At 36.1% G+C, this 19,966-nt stretch overlaps 2 protein-coding genes, 1 long non-coding RNA gene and 4 other non-coding genes across 7 annotated transcripts; 5 read left to right on the top strand and 2 right to left on the bottom strand.

Annotated features, from left to right (window-relative positions):
- Positions 1–3,278: 3,278 nt before the first annotated feature.
- Positions 3,279–4,915, bottom strand: LOC113767701. The gene is made up of 2 exons (XM_027311879.1): positions 4,487–4,915; positions 3,279–3,529 (listed from the first exon to the last, which is right to left on the bottom strand). The coding sequence occupies exon 1, from the start codon at positions 4,799–4,801 to the stop codon at positions 4,535–4,537; it is 267 nt and encodes an 88-aa protein (XP_027167680.1). The 5' UTR covers positions 4,802–4,915; the 3' UTR covers positions 3,279–3,529; positions 4,487–4,534.
- A 1,378-nt stretch (positions 4,916–6,293) lies between these two features.
- LOC113768234 lies at positions 6,294–9,244 on the top strand. Its single transcript, XR_003468064.1, has 2 exons — positions 6,294–7,262; positions 8,477–9,244. It is a non-coding gene; the product is annotated as an uncharacterized LOC113768234 (long non-coding RNA).
- Positions 7,001–7,073, top strand: LOC113769743. The gene has a single exon (XR_003468289.1). It is a non-coding gene; the product is annotated as a small nucleolar RNA snoR64a (small nucleolar RNA).
- On the top strand, positions 7,325–7,419 carry LOC113769746. Its single transcript, XR_003468291.1, has one exon. It is a non-coding gene; the product is annotated as a small nucleolar RNA snoR20a (small nucleolar RNA).
- On the top strand, positions 7,851–7,929 carry LOC113769730. The gene has a single exon (XR_003468276.1). It is a non-coding gene; the product is annotated as a small nucleolar RNA R38 (small nucleolar RNA).
- LOC113769729 lies at positions 8,236–8,315 on the top strand. The gene has a single exon (XR_003468275.1). It is a non-coding gene; the product is annotated as a small nucleolar RNA R38 (small nucleolar RNA).
- Positions 9,245–10,144: 900 nt separating the features above from the next.
- On the bottom strand, positions 10,145–17,651 carry LOC113768317 (E3 ubiquitin-protein ligase MARCH1). Its single transcript, XM_027312617.1, has 8 exons — positions 17,255–17,651; positions 15,153–15,472; positions 14,878–14,963; positions 13,687–13,833; positions 12,700–12,802; positions 11,014–11,126; positions 10,686–10,779; positions 10,145–10,521 (listed from the first exon to the last, which is right to left on the bottom strand). Exons 2-7 carry the CDS (start codon positions 15,382–15,384, stop codon positions 10,687–10,689), a joined length of 774 nt encoding a protein of 257 aa, XP_027168418.1. The 5' UTR covers positions 15,385–15,472; positions 17,255–17,651; the 3' UTR covers positions 10,145–10,521; position 10,686.
- Positions 17,652–19,966: the final 2,315 nt, after the last annotated feature.

Below are 19,966 nucleotides of genomic sequence, written 5' to 3'. Positions count from 1 at the left end.
CTCACAAATCGAACTCAAGTTCCAAATTCTTGTACATGAAGGATCAATGAGCCTAATCGAGTTTTTTATAATATATATTTCTTATTTTTTATTTTTATTGCTGTAAAATGTCGATTATATTATTTATTTAAAATTATATATAAAATATTAATTTTTATTATGCGAGCTTGAATGGACTCGATAGAAATTGATTAGAATCGATTAGATTTAATTAAATTCAAAATCAAGTTTGAGTTCGAATAAAGTAAACTGAAGTCGAACTCAAGATCAAATATTTTTATGTCGAGTCAATTTCGAATTGTGCATTATTCGAACTCTATTCAAATCGAATGCACCCTAGTCTTTGCACTTTCTTTTACACGATCTAGACTCTGCAATATGATGGGAGTTGCTCTACTCTTTTTTTTTTTTTTTTTACTGGAATCCAGGAAGGTATATAATACATTAGTTTAGTATGGGGAATGCTATATGCATATGGCTATTCCTTCCCGCGCATATCCAAATGTAAGCGTACTACAATTTCTGCCTTATATAATCTATGCTATATTTACTACTACCTATATATTATTTTTTTATATATAAAGGGAAAAGGAGGTGTTGGTGTAAATTTTTGTTGGTGGCGCTTTATATCCTTTCATCTAATATGTATTTCTTATTATTTTGTTTTTCAACTTATTTAGTGAACCTTAATTTTTATTAACAGCTATCAATTATGGCTATGAATTACTAGTAAACAATTATTTGTTTATATATTTTATTTTAGTGAATTTTCTACATGTCTACTAATTCTCTTGAAAATGATTTCAAATATAGTTAAAAAAAAATTGACACATATTTCTTTTATTATTTGCACACACATTCATTCATGGATGCCATAAACATTAGTGATATAAGTAGTGTAATTTTAATAGATCCTCCTCATGACTCGGGTAGTCGGGTGGGCCGGCATAAGCTGAATGACCATTTAATCCCTCACCTCATTGAATTCTTCTATCTACGGCTTGTTACGAAGTTGAAGTAGCTTTTTACAGCCAAACTATATGAACTAAATTGACCGATGATCCCTGCTCATCGTGAGAGGGTGCAGAACAAAGCCATTGAGTAATTATTGTGTAAAACTTAAGAAAGTTGAAGAACAAAATAGACTTTAGAAAACTAATAAATAATAATGATTAAAAGTAATCTGTTGCTTCTAAAGTCAAAACATCTGCAAGTTAATAGAGAGATTTGCAGCACGAACCCAACATTTTGGTTTCCTTCCATTCAGTCCACACGAACATTCGACCAAATTTCTATCTGGAAAAAACATATGATAAGTACGACTCATACAATGAAAACATTTTATTTTTTTTTATAAATTTTTTCAATGGGGTCAGACGTTCACTGGGGCTGTGGGGTTAATAATTTCCGGGGTTGTTCACAGTTTGATTCCCTCCTTTAACTTTCACTATCCAACTATTCAGTTGTTAGTTGTTACAGGCAGGTAAGGTTCCCCAACCCCAGCCTCCCTCCTCTTCAAAAGGTTAAGAGTCCGAAGAGATGGATGTAGCTACTATTTTTTTTTTTTTTAAAAGGATTCAATTTCTTTAAGAAGCGTCTTCAAGATAAAAAGATATAAACAGCTTTTAATCATCAGATTGTGTTTGAATTGCAATTTTCTAAAACTTATATAGAAAGCATACTGAAGCGTTTTAATATATGTAAGGTAAAAAAATGATTCCAGAAAATCCCTTTCAAACTAAGGCGTCTAGGCAGGGGAGCCGGTGAGAGGTGGGGCTATGTTGGTCCGGCGGAAAAAGTGTCAGAATAATTTGAGAAGTTGGTGGCGGTTGTTACTTGTAAGAACGTGCAGAAGAATGGAGGAATCCACGTTCGCTCACCGTAGTCCCTTGTCCCCTAGCGGACGATCCATACGCGTCTCCTTCTCCCGTCCGATGACCAGTTAAGCTAAAGCCCAGACTCGTTCGCCAGATACATGCATATGTATGTTTAAATAAGTATATATATTTTTTTTTTTTGGTTAGAAATTAAGTAGATTTATCATCATCATCATCATACAAAAGATACAAGCTCCCCAACCATAGCATTAGCTATTCATCCACAATTTCGTACAGCCACGTGCTGAAGCTGGATAATAAGCCCAAATAACCTAATGCAGCAGCTGCTTGCAATATGATTTCCTCTCTCGTATTTCTCGAGTTATTATGGTAACAAGAAGGAACCACCAAGTCTGAACTTATTCAGGCCAAAAGACGAAGTACAAGAAGAAGAATCAAAGGAACCTTCGCCACCACAACCTACCGTTAAAAGACACGCTATAAAGAGCATTTTCTCCCTTCCCCGCCACACTTTAAAGGCCAAGGATGAGCAGGGAGAAGCCATCCCCCTAGAGGGAACTACTGGAGGGCTGGTGAAAAAGGCTACAGTGAATGAGCCTAGACAAGAGCAAGGTAACCGTGGAAGATTCTGCTAAATCAGCAGCAAAATTTGCAGGGGAGGCGATGGAGAAGACAGCAGACAAGGTCAAGACCACCCTCTTGTCCCGTGGAAGAGGTTACCTCAGGCTCGCATTCCCAATCCCCGGCTGAGCTCTGAGATATCTAATGCTCTCTTATCAGCACATAGGCAGAGTGGAAATAATAGATTGAGACAGCTGAGGGGGGAATTGGCTCTTCGGATATAAAAGAGAGAGAGAGTCAGAGAGGCTTGTCTTACTACAAAATATCCCTCAATACCATCCAGTGTGAATACAATTCTTGACTTTGAATCCCACCATACAAAATCTTTCCCTTCGTATTTCATGCTATAATACAAGTTGCTCCACAACAACGTTAATTGAACTAAGTCGTAAAACATAATTGACCATCCAGAACTGACCAAATCAACCCAGACATAGAAGTAATACCCCTGTAAGAATGCCCATGCATGCCTTCTAATGTTGCGAAATTCTATCAAAATTAAATGCAACCGCAATATTGTCGGCAATCAAGATTAGGGAGTCTTACCAGCTACACCTGAGGCATACCGGAAAACAGCACACCATTGGGACCTGCTCACATACCGATAAGGTATTGCAGTGCTAGAGGTGTTTAAAGGGTTTTATGCCAAAACTAATTGGACGCATAGTGGAAGGCTATACGAATCTCACGTTTGACCATCGTACTTGTGCTTGAAGAATCCTAGAGGTGGAGGACACCTAATGGCGCTAATGCTCTACTTGCAACCTTTATAGTACAACAAAGTCAATACAGCGATTGAAAATAAGAAGAACCTTCCCAGGCGGAAAAATCAACAAAGACCAGAATCACCAATCAATTAGAATGAAGATCAACATCAACATAGCAGTGAAATAGCCAAGCGTCATACGTACTAAAAGTAACAAGTATGTAACAAATTATTTTTCAGCCAAATGCTCCACTGCAATACACATGTATCTTAAGGAGATACACAAAACCATAAACAAACAGAAAAATGGGTCTTCACTGCCACTGCTTCAAAGACACAGCCAATTGAGGACTTTGCTGAAGCTGTAGACAGAGGGCAGTACAAGGATTAGGTCACGCAGAAAGGGAAATGTTACACAAGCACATAGAGGTGGGTGACCCCAAGATCCATGAACCATTCATTACTAAAATGCAATGTAAGAGCATAAACAGCGAGTCACTGGCTTTCAGATTTACAAGTCAAGTTTTCTGCAAAGAGCTAGACTATTTCTTTACGTAAGAAGTTGCACCTCACAGGGCATGGACATAAAGAGGGAGCAAATCCAAAAGTAGCCAGAACACAACAAATGCATCAAGGTAAAAAAAGATGATGCAAATCTAAAAATAAGTTGAAGTACTGCAGATCATCCTGGAGAGTTGTTCAATAAGACAACAACATTGATGAACTCGGAAAAAGATGGGTAACAATTGATAGATAGAAATTTCTAAAACAGAATAAATAGTAGGTTACGTTGATTGTAGAGCTCAACACACAGATTTCTGTTCCAATACAACGATAGGGAACTCCAACCCAGATAAGTATTCATTCTCTTGTTAACTTACTTATTACTAAGTAGTAGATTAGATCCCACATAAAGATTCATAAATTCTGAAATACATCTTACACACTACTGTGATTTGCAGTTATAGGCTTAGGGCTGAGGTTAGTAGCAGCAGGAGAAAGCAGTTACCATAAGGGTAAAAAGATCGCTTGCTCACAGCAACTTTAAGGAAGTTCACATGACAAACCAAAAGTCAACATCTCCCTAGGGTTCGCACACAGCAAGCAAAATTTTCTTTTCTTTTCTTTTTTCTTTTTTTTTATTTAAGCACATACAGCAAGGAATTCAACATTAATTGCGGCAATCATCTTATCTTTTAAAACCGGGCAAGGGTGGGGAATGTGAAAAGTGATACTAGTATAAACATTATAGTGCACTTTTTATTTTACAAACAAACAAGGAAAATAGGTAAGGCATTTGGAAGAGTTTTAAGTAGAAACCTTGTTTCTTTTTGGAAAAAAGGAAGGAAATGATGGGAAGAAAAGTCAATCAGTGGTGATCGGCGGCATGCTGCTTGTGCTCGAGGTGGCGACGCTCCTCGGGAAGAGCGACGAGATAGGAGAAGATCATCCCGCCAATGCAGACGTGATAGACGGGGTCGAAAGAACTGGTCTGGATGTACTTAGCGTGGTAGTTGTCGAGGCCCCTCTGGACGGCGTTCTTGAGGTAGTCCACCGTGAAATAGGGCTTCAGCTTCGCCGGGACTTCCTTCACCTTCAGTCCTTTCATCTCTCTGTAAGCGTTCCTCATCGCCATTTCTACTAAAATCTTCTTTCTTATTTGTTTCCGATTTGATTTCAGACTTCAAGATTTCCTCTCCAGATCCCCCAACCCTACAGTCCTCCGGACTCCTTCCTTTTACCCTTCGCCTTTATCGTGTCCCCTTTTTATTTATTTATTTATTTATTTTTGGTATAATTGACCTGATTCGATGGAAATTTGGATGGTGGTCTCTATTTAGTAGGCCCAGCGGGCCAATACATGCTCCTGAGTGTCCAACAAAGAGTCCATCAAACATGGGGCACTAGTTAGAAACATTAGAAAATATGTATTAAGGGTCTGTTTGATAAAATAAAAAATGCTTAAATTGAATTTTTTTAGATATTTCGATGTTTTGGGTGTTTGATAAATAAAAATTTATTTGCTTAACTTGTGTGTAATTTTTTAGTACAAGAATCTTAACTGAATGCTTAATTCTGATAAGAATCAACAGAATTACTTCAACTACCTTATCTTATTTACCATATCTACCATCATTTGTTAATTATGTTCAAAATTCTTGTCTAATTAAATAACCTGATATTCTCTATTCAAAATTATTATCTAATTAAACAATCTGATATTCTCTATCTAACGATTTTTTACTTCTCTGACTTTCACATTTTCTCCGTACTTCTCATATAATATATTTCATCTTTTATATTAATTTGATTTAAAAATAAACATTGTCATTTTCCTATCTAACAATTTTAAACTAATTAAATCATAGGTTCTATTTCTTTTTTGGATGAAAAGATATAAGGGCAAAATTGTACAATTTAACTTATTAAGCATTCAATGACAAATGTTTATCAAACAATATAAATAGTTTCAATATTAAAATTCAGACATTTATATATTTCTTTTCAGTACTTAAAATTCAACAAATTAATTTTTTCAATAATCAGATTTCAAAATTCAGATTCAGTTTATCAAACGGACCTTAAATTAACATTACCTTCCATATACTTGTTAACAACATTTGGGCAATAATAATAATAATAATAATATAGAAAGTAATCAAAATACTACTTGGTTGTATACCAAAAGCAAAGAATATAATAATATGAGCAAATAGCATAGGATTCAACCATATGGATTAGCAATCTTAAACTTTGTTTCCAAATTGGGAAAAAAAAGGAATTAAGAATGCATCCACATTTTATAATGGATTAAAATTTTTTAGATTGACAGTTCACACACTAGCGGTTATACAATGTTAATATGAATTTAAAGTTGAAGTTCCATTTACATTAATTCATTTTGTCAAAAGTTTAAGTGTGAGGTTTCTTTTGAAAAAGGAAGGAAAAAAAAAATGAAAGAGTGTGGAGTGGGAAGAGGCCTCCAGGTCAGCCCTAACCGAAGAAGAAGAAGAAGGCGGCTGCCAAAGAACATACTGTTGAACCCCCCGCCCAGCCTCTCTTCCCCTTTCTCTCTCTATATATACACACACATTACACATATAATGCCAGAGAGAGAGAGAGAGGGGTCAGCAGTCACTAGACTACTCTCCCTCTAAACACTGGAATACTTTCACTTCCCTTTTCTCCATCCCTACATTACATCTTTTCTTTTTTCTTTTCTCTTTTTTAGTCCGAACAATTTACTTCTCCTACACATTTCTTGTTCTTTTACTCCGATAAATAAATAAAATGAGTTTAAAACTGCTATTGCCCGCCTCCCTCTCTCAAACCCTAATACTAATTCCAACCACCAAACCCGCCGCTCCTCCCCCTCACCTCTCCGATCCCCAACGCCTTGGCTGCTCGCCGCCATCATCGTCCAGCGTTCTGCCTCCCTTTGGCTCCGCGATGCCTCCTACTGGATCCTCCCCCCCCCCTCAATCCCATGCGCCGCGCCACTACGCCCTCGCCCTTCTCCTCCACAACCTCTCCAATTCCCTCTCCGACGACCAGGTTATGTCCTTCGCCACCTCTCGCGGTTGCCCTTCCTCCGCTTTCTACCTTCAACCGCTGGCCCCAAGGCATTTTTGCCTTCTACCAACCCCACCACCTTCTTTCTTCTTTCTCTACCCCCCTCCACTTCCCTTTTTTCGAACGGTTCTACGTTGGCATTTTCTTTTCAATGCTTATTAGATAGAGCTGTATTGATTCCCCCCCCCCCCGGGGATGAGTTAATGATTTTCCCAGCGTTCATCCCCCCCCTCTTTGTATGTAGACTAAGAGGCCAAATGATGTTCTTTATTGAGTTGAATGCCCGAAATATTTTTGGGTTTCGTGATTCTTCTCTGAATAGGAAGATCTGATGTCCCTCTCTCCCCATTGACTTGTGATATAACGACCTACGTTATGTGAATTTTCTGCTCTGCTCCGAGCTTAGATTTCTGAAAATCAATGCTTGGGGAGCTTATTCCCTTTATCAACGTTAAGCCTGCTATTTTTCGCTACCCTATGCCTGCTATTTATTGATCCTTCGTATGTTTGGTTTTCCTGTTTCTGTGAGTATTGTCTCTTGTACCTGTACAACTATTTCGGTATTGTATTATTAGTTGTTGAGCCCGCCAATGATGACTGTTAAAGGTTGAATCTGAAATGCTAGTTATAGTATTTGCTACGATACTGTTGATATTGTTTTGTACTAGGACGGTCTGAGGCATCGGCTCCTCCCCACCCTTTCCCCCCATTTTTCTCATTTCCTGTCTTCCCTGCGTCATGCCTGAAATTTTTTATTAAACTCTCCTGCACGTATTTTTTTCTGAATTTTCTTCAAGGCTTGGTTTTGGGGGACAAGGGGCACAGACGGTTGCAGGTGCAACCGTTTGTGCCGGTTGTATTCATTTTTCACAACGCGTAACTTTCATTGCACACGATGTAACTTACTTTGCACGACGTAATTTTACAACACTTTTTTGTGGATCCCACACATGGCGTGAAAATCGAGTTACATGTTGTAATTTGAGCCGCACAAATTTTTGAGGTCACATCGTGGCCGTGAACCTTCAGAAACGGTACCGTTCCTGCCCCATTTCCGGTTTTGGGGTCTATCATGTGTTGTCAAGTTGGCCAATTATGAACTCTGCAGTGCTCATCGTGAATGATGAGAACCTACACTAACAGTTATCCCTGTCTGATTCAATTTGATGTGTTCGTTTGATCTGACGCATGCGCTGCAGGCTAATGATTCCTTTTTTTCCTTCTTATTTATTCCCATTGGCTTTCTTTTACCTTAGTTCTCCTGATTTTGAAAAGGTTTTTACTGATCAACTGTGACATAGAAAAATGTAAATGATGTTGCACTTAAAAACAATTTCTTGTATGCCCCATAAGTTTACCTTCTTTGGTCTGCAATGTATGATATGTATCACTTTGTCTCCTTTATGTTTGGAACAAACGAGTAGCTTATGTCCTCAAACTTACCTAGGGTTACTACTTAGTTGGCATTACTGAGTGTTTGTGGCCGAGAGCTGCAGTTTTTGTGGATGAAGAGTTAAAACAATTCACAGTTATCCCTGTCTGAATTTTCTGAAGGAACCCTGTGACCTGACACAATAACAACTGCAGTTCCATAACAGGCATAATATTCTCAAATCTAAGCTCAAATTGTGAGCAGATGATTGTTAATGTTTAGTTTGCATGTCAATTAATTGCAGCACTACTTTTTTCACACACGAAGAATCCTTTTCATCCACTTTCTGGGTCCTTTTGTTTGCAGAGACTGTGGGAGCCTATGTTGCGAGCTTATGTAGTTGTGTAATGAACTGGGAGAGGAAGATAAGTGCATGTGTTCAAAGCAAAATCTTTTCATGGTTTGCTGGAGAGTTGAAACACATCCTGTTTATGCTTTAGAAAAGGCTCTTGGTGGGAAGAGCTGTTAATCTTTCCTATTGTAGGGTATCTCAGTAATGGCTTTTGACGGTATACTTTGCGTGGTACTCAGCTTGATTCTATTGTACTGATTCTAATAGAAGAGAAGCCGTAGAGATATCTAACTGTGCGTCTGGTTCTGAGGTTGAGGAGGGGTAAAGCACAATACACAATGGGGTGGATAAAGATTTTGCTTTTCAGTTCTGGATTAAAGGCAACATTAAGTCATGTTTGTTGATATACTAATTATTTTGTTTGAGTTTGGGGAGGCGGGTGGACTTTTTGAACGTCTGGTTCTTTCCAACAGTAAAGATGCTGTCAAGAGCTGGCAATTATCCACCTGTAAATATCTGAGAGTGGCAGTTTGCAACTTGCCGTAGGCTTATCTTTTGTCGGCAAGGACTATTCATGGACTTGTGCATATGAACTTGTGTTACTGCAGTTTACTGTCTTGTATTGTCAATACCCAGTGGAAACTATTTTCTGTATCATCATACTTGAATCCTAGAGAGGTGTTAGGGCTTGACAGCATTGGATGTGCGGCGAAGTTTATAACCTTGTACTGGTTTCTTGCATCCTTTGTTTGAATTAGATGTACAGATTGGATCTGACTATATTTTATTACATTATCTGCTTATCACTAATAAAAAGTTCCCAGTATCGCGCACAAAATTTTTATCTTGCATCCTCCAGCGACCCCTTTTTCTTTTTCTTCCATCCAAATGAAGGCATGTAACAATTCTATTTGAGATAACCAGAATTTTGATGATGTGTATGGAATGGAAAGAGTAAACGTACGTTTGAACAAGGTAAAACGTAAATTTGGACAAGGTAAATCTCGAGAAGTGTGTTAAAATCTCAAGCTTAAGGTTATAACATCACTGGTAGTTATATCATGGACTAATGGGGCTAACGTTGCCCTACATGCTACAACAATTGTACAGGTGATGAGCAGAACAGGCGTTGTACGGATGATTAGCAGAACAAGCAGAAGCAGACGGAGTAAATAGATGACTCCAAAATGCACAGAAAAACAAACAGAATTTGTCGTAGTCCATAAAAGATCCATATATTACACATGGGGCTATCCACTACGTTGGATTGATTACTTGATCTAAGGGTAAACAGTGCATGCGGATGTAGTTTTCACCACACTAGCCCCCCCTTCTTTCTTTTAAGCTCTTTCTTCAAGGCATTTCCAGGGAAGGGAATGAGGTAAATAGCAAATTTGCTCAAACAATCACAATCTCCTCAACTCAGACTAATTATGATTAGATAAGCTAAAGGTGCGAAGAAATGAACAATGCAATGTACCTAAAAAGGAGCACCACTTAGAAAATAGAGCTACAGTAATTTTTACCTGAAAATTTTTTTCCTTGCATTGCAAATTGTTTTTCAATCACTTTTTTATCTTTCTAACCACCTTTTTTCTTACATATATCACAAAACAGAAAGAGCTACAATAATTATTCTAATATTTTTTCCAAATAATCTTCTATCAAAGCACACTCTGATATTTCAAAATACCCTGAGACATGCACTGTAAACTTAACGTAAGAACAAACTGATTATCCCAAATACTGGGCTTTACAAGCCTTCCACAATGTTCTCATTGCTTTTGTGTGATTACCAGTTGTATTAACAACAAAACAAGGAAATAAAAGAAGATGATCAATTTGTAATTCCAACAGTGAAACAATGTTTGTGATTAAATGAGATTTCTTCTAGGAAAAAAAAAAGCACGGGACCTGGGGACAGGAAAAATTTACATATTACGATTCAACATGAGGTTGGATTGGTACGTGTAATTTGTGCATCTGAGAGACCAGATGTGCCACTGCCACCACAAAACCCTCTGGCTTATGAAGTTCTGAATCCATAATAATGGGGAACCTGAAAAAGGCAGAAGGTTATTATGTTAATCCGTGAAAGACATGTTAGTCGCAATTCCTTCTGCCCGTCAATGAAGACAAAAGGATATTTTACTAACTTCTACAATATAGACATCTAATCTTACAAGCTGTTACCAAAACCAATAGGCAGGCACAAATTCTCACCTTAATAGAGGCCCAACATTCTTAGCTCGGTAATGTGGCTGGGATCAAGATCTGGGACATCTTTACTGGATTCTCGGTCTTCAACTATGTACTCCTGTCAAAACAACATCAGACATCATCACCATAAACTTGATGCTTTACAAAAGAACTACTTTAACCCACCAATTATATGAAAACAGAAAGGGTGGGGAAAAACCTACTGTCAAACACAACAGTGCTGTGAACTTAAGTTTGGAAGAAAAAAACTACATTTGTGTATGTAAAAAAATTACAACATAACGAGGCCTCCTTATTAGGATCATTGTTTCATCAAACAATCATCTTGTACCTTTGTCAATTCTTGTTTGGCAAGTACATGGTAGTGGCGTTCATTGATCCTCTGCCCACAAATTATAGCTATGAAGAAACCATAAAGCAGACCCACCAACACAACTGCCAAAACTGCAAAGTGAAATGAAAAATGCTAAGATGTATTACTGTTGTAATAGGAAGGGACAGAATCCTAACTAGCCTTGAAATAAAAGATGAGAATACAAGGGGTGATGTGCCTAGATTCTTCATTGCTAAAAGAAATAAGAAGAGATATTCCTATGATGATTACAAACCGTAAATAATCTGACAGTGTTAGTAAGGCCATATTGAGAGAGGGAAAAAAAATAAATAAAGAGCTGTAGTTTCTCTTTTAACTTCTGCAATAACAGCCAACGGTCTAAAAATCAACAAAATTAGACTTGTAACCACACATATCGCAGAAGAATGACCCCAAAGGGAAAGTTAATTCTCTAATATACATGCATCTAGTGCATCTGGAAACTAGTAACAAGGACCTTCACTTGCAAACCAAATTCAGGAAACTGGGATCACAACTGAATAAGTACTACATGAATAATTACGAAAATCACATTGGTAAACAGCACTAGTACTAGTTTCTTTCATGTGAGGTCCTAGTCCTTCTATCTATTTACTCTTCTTCCCCTACCCATACCACTGCATATTAGAGCATTTCTACCAACAGAGTCATTAGAAGAAACCTGAAACTGGTTCTAACATATGATCTGAAACTAGTTTGTTATTCGTATTTCTGCTATAGTACTACTTTCTTTCATTTGCGGTCCTAGTCCTTCTATCTATTTACTCTTCTTCCCCTACCCATACCATTGCATATTGGAGCACTTCTACCAATAGAGTAATTAGAAGAAACCTGAAACGGGTTCTACCATATGACACTGACTCAAGAAGTTGGATATTTTGAAATCAATGTTCAATGCACTTTGTGCATTAGTGTGGTGTAGTACCTTTCTCATGGAGTACGAGGTAGAAATCCCATTGCCCATGAGTCAATATAATAAGAAGGTTATCAAGAACAACAAATCACTTTGCTCATTTTCTTTTCTATCCTTTTCCAGCTTTTAAATGTCTTTTGTAGAAATATAAAAGGTGAGGAAGGTGATCTGTATCTCTTTTTCACCCGAGCCATATGACCAGGGCCGCTAAAACTGACTAGTTCTACAATTTTGCATTATTAGCAAGTCATAAGATAAATTTGTTGCAGCAACCAGAGACTTGTACATTATGCACAATTTCCACCTTCAAGGTTACATGTTGGAGAAAAGAGGTGGGAAAACAAGGTCTTCCCCCATGCTACTTGCTGCAAGTATCATGCCTCAAGGGCAGATCAGACGCCAACATGCAACTTCATGTTTAAGTGTTTTCTTTCTAAACCATAACAGGTGAAAGCTTACACAGCTTCAAAGGAGCTGAAATTAATGTTCTGTCAGCTAGAGAATGGAGAAGATGACAAATGAAAACATGATAAAAATGATCTTCATGTTTCAAAAAACCTGTCATATGGGCAAATAGTTCATAAAATGTAACCACAAAGTTCTCGTAGTTTTGCAATTTAAAATTGATATGCCAATTACACTAAGGCATGGAACATCAAGAACTGGCTGGTGTTCATATGCATGTAGTAACTAAAAAACAGTTGATGTTCATAGGTGCGGAATGATTTTACCTGCCATGGTATAAAAACCGTAAGGATGTTCTTCATAACCAAACATTTCCCTCAGTTCCTCTCCATAAAATTTGTAGACCAGCACACCCAAAAATGCTACAATCTGCAGAGTTTCAATATATGCATGCTGAAAGTCCATAATTAAGTACCTCAAATAGACTCCCAAAAACTGGAACAGAAAGGCAGCTATAAGGAAATTAATTTTAAAACCTGCATGCAATTAAGCATCTTCGGAGAATTTAAGCATCAAGAACAACATTTTCAGTTGAGCAAGGTGCTTTACAGTCTTATCTCTCAATCCAGCCAATTATGAACCCATTAGTCTTTACTCATGTAACTCTTAACAAGCTAACTAATACCCAGTTAATCCATTAAAAGATTCATTCAGTAGGCAACATATCATGCCTTGTAGCAAGATTAGGAGAATAAAAAGGCTCTATTAGATTGGTGAAATTACCAATTTAATCCTACATACAGCATGGTGATTCCAGTTGGTAAGATCAAGAACTTGGAACAAGTTGCTCTAAGTTGCTGAACTTTCCCTTGATGGACAAGGTCACCAAGATTTTGCTTGGAGCTTCCAAGAAACCGACTAGAAATTTACTAAATCCCATTTCATTCTTGGTTGACAAATGAAAATTACAGGATATAAAAAATATAACATGAACAATTTTGGGATAGAAGGGAAGATATAAGATACATCTCATACATTCACCTAACATGCGCATGCAAACAAAATAATACAGTCGCACATGCAGACAAATATTTGTATATGATTATATAGACCCAAAGAGCAAAAAAAGAAAAAGAGAGGAAGAAGAGGTCGACTATATGAAACCAGGCACAGTCCGTATGGTTAAAACTTTACTCAGGATGTTTCACATTGATGGCTTGCTGATTTGAAGACCAATTTGGAATATTACAGCTCTTATAGCATAATAAGAAGAAATAAGGGAAAAAGAGAGGGTAATAAAAATCATGTCATACCAGCTGAACAATAACAAAAATGAAGGCATGGTCCCTAGCAACAAGGAACTGGAATTTCAACCTCAACCACCAGCGGTCAGGTGGAACATTTGCACGCAATATGAACACTGCCCTGCATTCTGTACAGTGTGAAAAGGCAAAGCCCTCCTGAATGTTGGAAGGCAAAAAATTTAGTGCAAAATCTCCAGATAAAAAAGATTAGCACTGAATCTCAGAACTCCTTAGAATGATACTCTAGTGCTCAAGAGGTTGCCACCCTGCCCTCCAACCCACCCATGCAGAGTCCTTTATTAATTATTGCTTTCACTATTTAATTAAGCCATTAATTAGGAAGTTACATTCCCTACCTCCCCCCACAAGGTGACAAATGCAGGACGAGCAGTGAGTTACAGCAACATGTTATGAGCTGTTGTGTCACATCCTAGGGCAAGATTTTTGATGAGTAGTGAGTTACAACATGTTACAGCCATTAATTAGATATGTATCATGGACAAGATTTTTTCCTTCTGCAGGAGTAAATAATTAACCAGTAGTCATAGTATTTATGACTCAAATTTAGAATAGTACCAAACAATTTTGTTAAGTAAAACAACAATACAATCAGGTTATGTTAATAATTGAACTTTGAGAAGATTCTTTATGGCTTTTAGAAGTCCATGCATAATGTGGAGAAGCAAGTGAAGAGTGTATTGCTGCACAACTCATTGATTTTATTAAATTTAAAGAGCATTACAAAAGATTCGTGTACTTATACGAGATCTATGTTTAGGATAGTCAATGTTGTTTCAAAATTTACCAGTAAGCATGGCATCCAGTCACAAGATAGGGCATCAGTAACATCAGGAAAGCTTGAGCAAACAACTTTGTCCTTATAAAAAGGACAAACATAGACATATCTCTCTTCATCATCAAGTTTATCCCACCATGAAGAGATGCCATTTCTAAAACGGCACCTGGTCCACTTTGTTTAGTGACTGTATGCAAATTTTCTCTGGGTTTGTAGAGTATTAAAAATGATAACAAGTCTTCAGATATTTTTCCTCTTAAATACACAATATTAACAAACTTGTAGTATGACATAGTTTAGCATATATGTGGCAGAGACAAGGAATATCATCAATTCTTTATCTAATCAGAGGTGACTAACAAAAAGGATGAACTACCATTATGTAAACACTACGCAAAATTCACCTTTGTTGATCTCCAGTTATCAAGACATGATCTGTGGACATACTTCTGTGTGCCTTTACAATGACATGGCGCAATCAGATCTTCTCCTGACAATCAATGCTGAATTCTGAGTAAAACCAGAACATCTAAATGTGTATCTCTAATTAATCAAAGAAAATAGTCCTCAGTCATTTTGCCATATACACCTATTGGTGATTAGAAAGGTAAATGCATCAGCATGATAGGTAAATGCACCCAACAAGGCAAAAGGAACATTGAGGTATAAATACAGACACCTCCAGTATCAAGACATATACGGCAAAGTGGTTGGTCTGCATGTACTAAACAACAGTTTTCATCTGCATCACCACTTGGTGAATCATCGACTGTTAGAGAAAATTCTCCGCTGACAGTGATTTCAATTGAAGATGAAGACTCCTCAGATCTCTCGGCAGTAGCGGACTGAGATAAAATCGGCTCTGTTTCCAAAATATCCTCTGCCCGACTGTCATTTGACACTAATTGCATTGCGGAAACTGTTGAATGCAAATTAGATCATAAAATTCATACCCAAAGATAGCACTTGTAAAGATCATTTCAGAAGAAACCCCAATTCCTGCAGACAAGATGAATAATTGCAATATCAGGAGAAAATATCCAGAGTTGATATATGTGAAGCTACATGAATAACTTTTGCAAGAAAGTCTATTCTTGTCATTACTCATCTTCCAATACAAAGTTATCTTATCCAGTGCCCCAATAGCAGAAACGTTACAAGTACATATTCTATCTTGACAAGTTCATATATCCTAGTTGCTCATCTAGAGGTTAAGGTCACTAATCAAAGTCATAAATGGAAATAACTGCTGTTGATGCATATAATAGTAATGTATTAATGTCTTAGGAAGACATACTGCAAAAAGGAGGAAAGTAAATGCATTTTCACCATTTTTCAGCCTCATAAAAAGAAGTATTTACAGCAATCATGGTAACAAAGAAAAAACAACAACGGAATCATTAATCAATGAGATATCCACTAATAATACTGCATCCATTAGTTTGACACTAACTAGTTAGCTCCTATAAATATTTTCATTTTCTGCAATCTACCCAGTCATAAGAGTTAAGAAAGTCCAAAAAAATATTTTAACTCCAGGAAACTTATTTATTCATCTTTCACTCTGGCCAATTTTGTACCACTCAAATTCTACAGCCACCAAACAACACACAAGGAAACTAGGAGTGACAAAGAAGCATAAAACCAATATTCTACCACAACATCATCAAGGTATTAAGAGCTTTTAGTTCCAGTAAAAATAGCCCATAATCTCAGCTACCAACATGTTATGACATCTTAGAGTAATGACATTAGATTGAGAATTATTCAATTCGGTATCTGTTTGATCTGTCTACGCTTCCTCCTCTGCAATTTCTTAATAAAAACCAAGAGAAAAAAGATAAGATATCCATCCTAGCCAGGGTTAAATCTTGTTAAGGCCAGAAGCACAACTACGGGCGAGAGGCACAATACAAAGATCTGTCTGGATGTATTATGCTGATCTGATACATAAGATAAAGTGTTTAAAGGCTGCATACCATTGTTTTCAAAATTTTTGACTCAAGAATATGCTTGTGATTTGTCTGATCGTTTCATCAAATAGGAGTGTGAGCAATAAATTACGTATACTGGACAAAAGCACGTCAAATTTGGGGTCCAACAACGTCCAAGTTCCATGCTTATCATCATTCAAATATTTACATTCTAAAAGAAATTACATTCGTGTACATATCTCTGTGAATGACAATTTGATTAGATACAAAACAAACACGAGGATGATGGCACGCGCCATGCGGGAATAAAGCAAGGTATTAATCCCATAAGTGTTGATGGCATTGTTGAACAGTTGATTCTTGGAGACTAGTAGACATAGGATGTATCATATTTACTTTACAATGGAAAAGCATTTGCCATTTACGATGGAGATTTGGTCAAAGAATTGAAACAACATAATGATAGGGACAAAAATACAAGTAGGAGGAGGAGGAGGAAATTAAGTGAGGTGGATTAGTAGAATAGTAGTGCTAGTCGTCCCAGTTGGGTAGTGTAGTGCGAAGCAGAAGCAGAAAGGGGGGTGAACTGGGTACTGCTTAAATGATCAAACTTAAAGAGATCAGGGCAAGGAAAGGATGCAAGAGTGAGCAAAGCAATAAAGAAAACGGGCAAAGCTATAATCTTTTTGACCGACTGAGAGACAACAACGAGAATTTGCAGGAATTAATCAATCCATACGAGCAACTTAATCAATGTTAATAGATTAAGAAACGGACAACAAGAATCATTAGAAGGAAAAAAAATTTTTAAAAAAAAAAAAGAGACGGTGAAATGAGGAGGAATTACCTGCAATTAAGCAATGGGAGAAGAGGGATCCTGGGGAGATTGGAAAAAAGACAGATAAAGAAATTGGAAAGAAAATGGAATTAGAATTCGCAAAGACTTGTTGGTCGGTAGGGAATTGATTTTCAGTTTTTTCGTTTTTTTTTTAGAAAAACTCTTATTGCGAGAGTCGCAGGGTGGACCGACGTCGCAAATGGAGGAGGAGGCAGTAGAAGTAGTTGAAGGCCAGGCAACACAACACTGTTTTGAATAATCAATTGTTTAAAACCCAGAAACAGGAAGGAGGACTGGAGGAGGAGTAGTGTGGATGGTGATGATGAATTATTGATTCAGGATTGCTGGGCGGGCGGAATGGACAGAAGGCATCGTCACCGGTCAGACCTGGAATCGGAAGTCCACATGTGATCTTCCTCCCTTTTGGATCTTTTTTTTTTTTTTTAATTAAATTAACGAGGAGGGAACTCGTACGAGTTGGAAGCATAAGTAGGGAGAAATGCAAATTGGTCCCCAATATTTAACTTACACACTAATTTTGGTGCATAATATTTCGATCAAAACGAATGTGACCCCAAAGTTTCAGCTTTTAGCTAAATCAGAGACAATCACTAGCAGTCAAAATCAAATTGCTGTTAGTCAATAGTTCTGACTTTTCACTTTTGATCCCCTGATGTTTTTTAGCTTGAATTCTTACGATTCTTTGAGCCTCAAATAATGATGTATTGAAGGTCATACGATAAAAATGAGAAAAAGATTAGATCAAAATTATATTGGATGTGCACTAAGGGTGCATTTGATAAAATCAAAATCTGAAATATAAGTCTATTGAGTTATTAAATTATTAAATACTAAAATCTTTAACATTTGAGTGTATTTTGTATTAAGTTATAATTGAACAGTTTATCATTTAATTTTGAGAATAAAAAACATGAAAAAGCTTATTAAACTTTTTTCCCTTCTTTTTTTATATTTTTATTTCATTTTGTTTATGTCACTAATTTCTTATATCTTTTCTTCTTATTTGCATATTTGGTCTCTAATTTGGCATAATATATTTACTTATTGTTTTGCACTGTAGTAATTTATTTATAATGAGTTTTATCATTTTTCACTTGTGTCGAGAATTTATACTGTCTGTTAGAAATTCATTTATAAGATATGTGTTGTATGTATTATATGTAAATTAAGATAAGTTTGATCCATTTTTTTTTTTTTGGGCGCTTCGATAGGTTATCTACTATGATATGCACGAAATAGGTGTCTTGTTAAAATTAATAGAATATTCAACAAATTTATCAATATATATGAACATTTTATTTTACCCCTCCTCACACTCTACTCAAGACCAATTGTCATGTATGAAATTTATATCTTAACAGCAACAAAGACTTTAAAAGTCCTTCTCTTGGTGATTGCATCGATCCCAGTGGTTGCATATGAACATTAAAGGCATTATTTAAAAAACTTCATTATTAAATTTTAATAGAAAGGAAACACAATAAGAATGAAACAACAAAAGAAGATTAGTAATTATCTTCACTAATTATTTTGATTACATGTCCTTGTAGTCATTTGAAACCTGCTACAAGGACAAGTCATGCACGACGTTGTCTAATAGTGATTTGACTAAAGTCATCTGTTAAAATTAGTATTGTATTTTGTTTTCAACTAATTCTCATGCTATATATCGTCTAAGATTGTTATTTTGATATAATTCATTAAAAAAAGGCGCTCTTTAAATTAAATTACAGTGTTATGTTGATATAAATAATTTTAACAATATTTTATAGGGATCTGGGAACATAATTGTCACAGAAGTAATTCAATTCACAATTCATTTTATTTAAAACCATAACTATATATATTTAAAATCTAAGAAATCATATTGATAGAAACTCCAGATGTTAGAGATCACAAATACAAGTTAGAATTGTATACTAATGGCAATATGATTTTGATAGTTACCTATCATGATTTTTTGTTAATTGTCATGAATTTGTCTAAAATCAAAAGATTCAAGTACTACTTTTGTTTTGATCAAAATGTTAAGGATCAATTTAGCACATAAACCAAATATGGGGGACCAAGACTGCGTTTCTCCCTAAATTACTATAATAAAATTATTTGTTATCTCTATTTCATCACCTCAATCCGATTGAATTACCTACACCAGTACATTCCTCTAGAATTAGTATCAATAGTAGTATTTATCTATCAAGTCAATGCTCCAATTTAACTTCTTATTCAATTCAAGAACTTTACTAAACCCACCTATCAACTTTAATATTACCCTTTTAAATTTAATTAACTTTTTATTTTTCTTTTTAGAATGTACATGTATAGAATTTAAAAGGGCTATGTTGTTTTTGAACTTGATTATATCAATAGTGAGATAATTTCATGTAAATCTACAAATGGTCTCCAAAAATAGGAATAGGAACAAAAGATAGGAGGATCTTGTGTCTCTCTATATTCTATTGATTTCTTCAAATTGATCTATTATTGACTAATCATTAATAATAAGTGAGATAATTTGTTTTCAATTTAAATTACATAGGAAGGAGAAAAAACATTTAAGACTAAGGCGAATTGCGAATTTTTATGAAAAAAATTTGTTGGCACATTTTTTTTTATTTTATATACATCATACTAAGCATATTTTGCCAAAAATAAAAAAAAATTTTAAAAACTTCAAATCTAAACGAGGCAAAAAGCTTT

This window comes from Coffea eugenioides, chromosome 4 (genome assembly GCF_003713205.1).
Source record: "Coffea eugenioides isolate CCC68of chromosome 4, Ceug_1.0, whole genome shotgun sequence".
Lineage (NCBI taxonomy): Eukaryota > Viridiplantae > Streptophyta > Magnoliopsida > Gentianales > Rubiaceae > Coffea > Coffea eugenioides.
This window is presented reverse-complemented; position numbering and strand designations above follow the sequence as displayed.

Coding starts and splice junctions, on each gene's coding strand:
- LOC113768317 (XM_027312617.1), bottom strand. CDS start 15,384: ATGCAATTAGTGTCAAATGACAGTCGGGCAGAGGATATTTTGGAAACA. Junction 14,964..15,152: donor TATATGTCTTGATACTGGAG/GTGTCTGTATTT, acceptor ATTGATTGTCAG/GAGAAGATCTGATTGCGCCA. Junction 10,780..11,013: donor CCAAACAAGAATTGACAAAG/GTACAAGATGAT, acceptor TTGTTTTGACAG/GAGTACATAGTTGAAGACCG.
- LOC113767701 (XM_027311879.1), bottom strand. CDS start 4,801: ATGGCGATGAGGAACGCTTACAGAGAGATGAAAGGACTGAAGGTGAAG.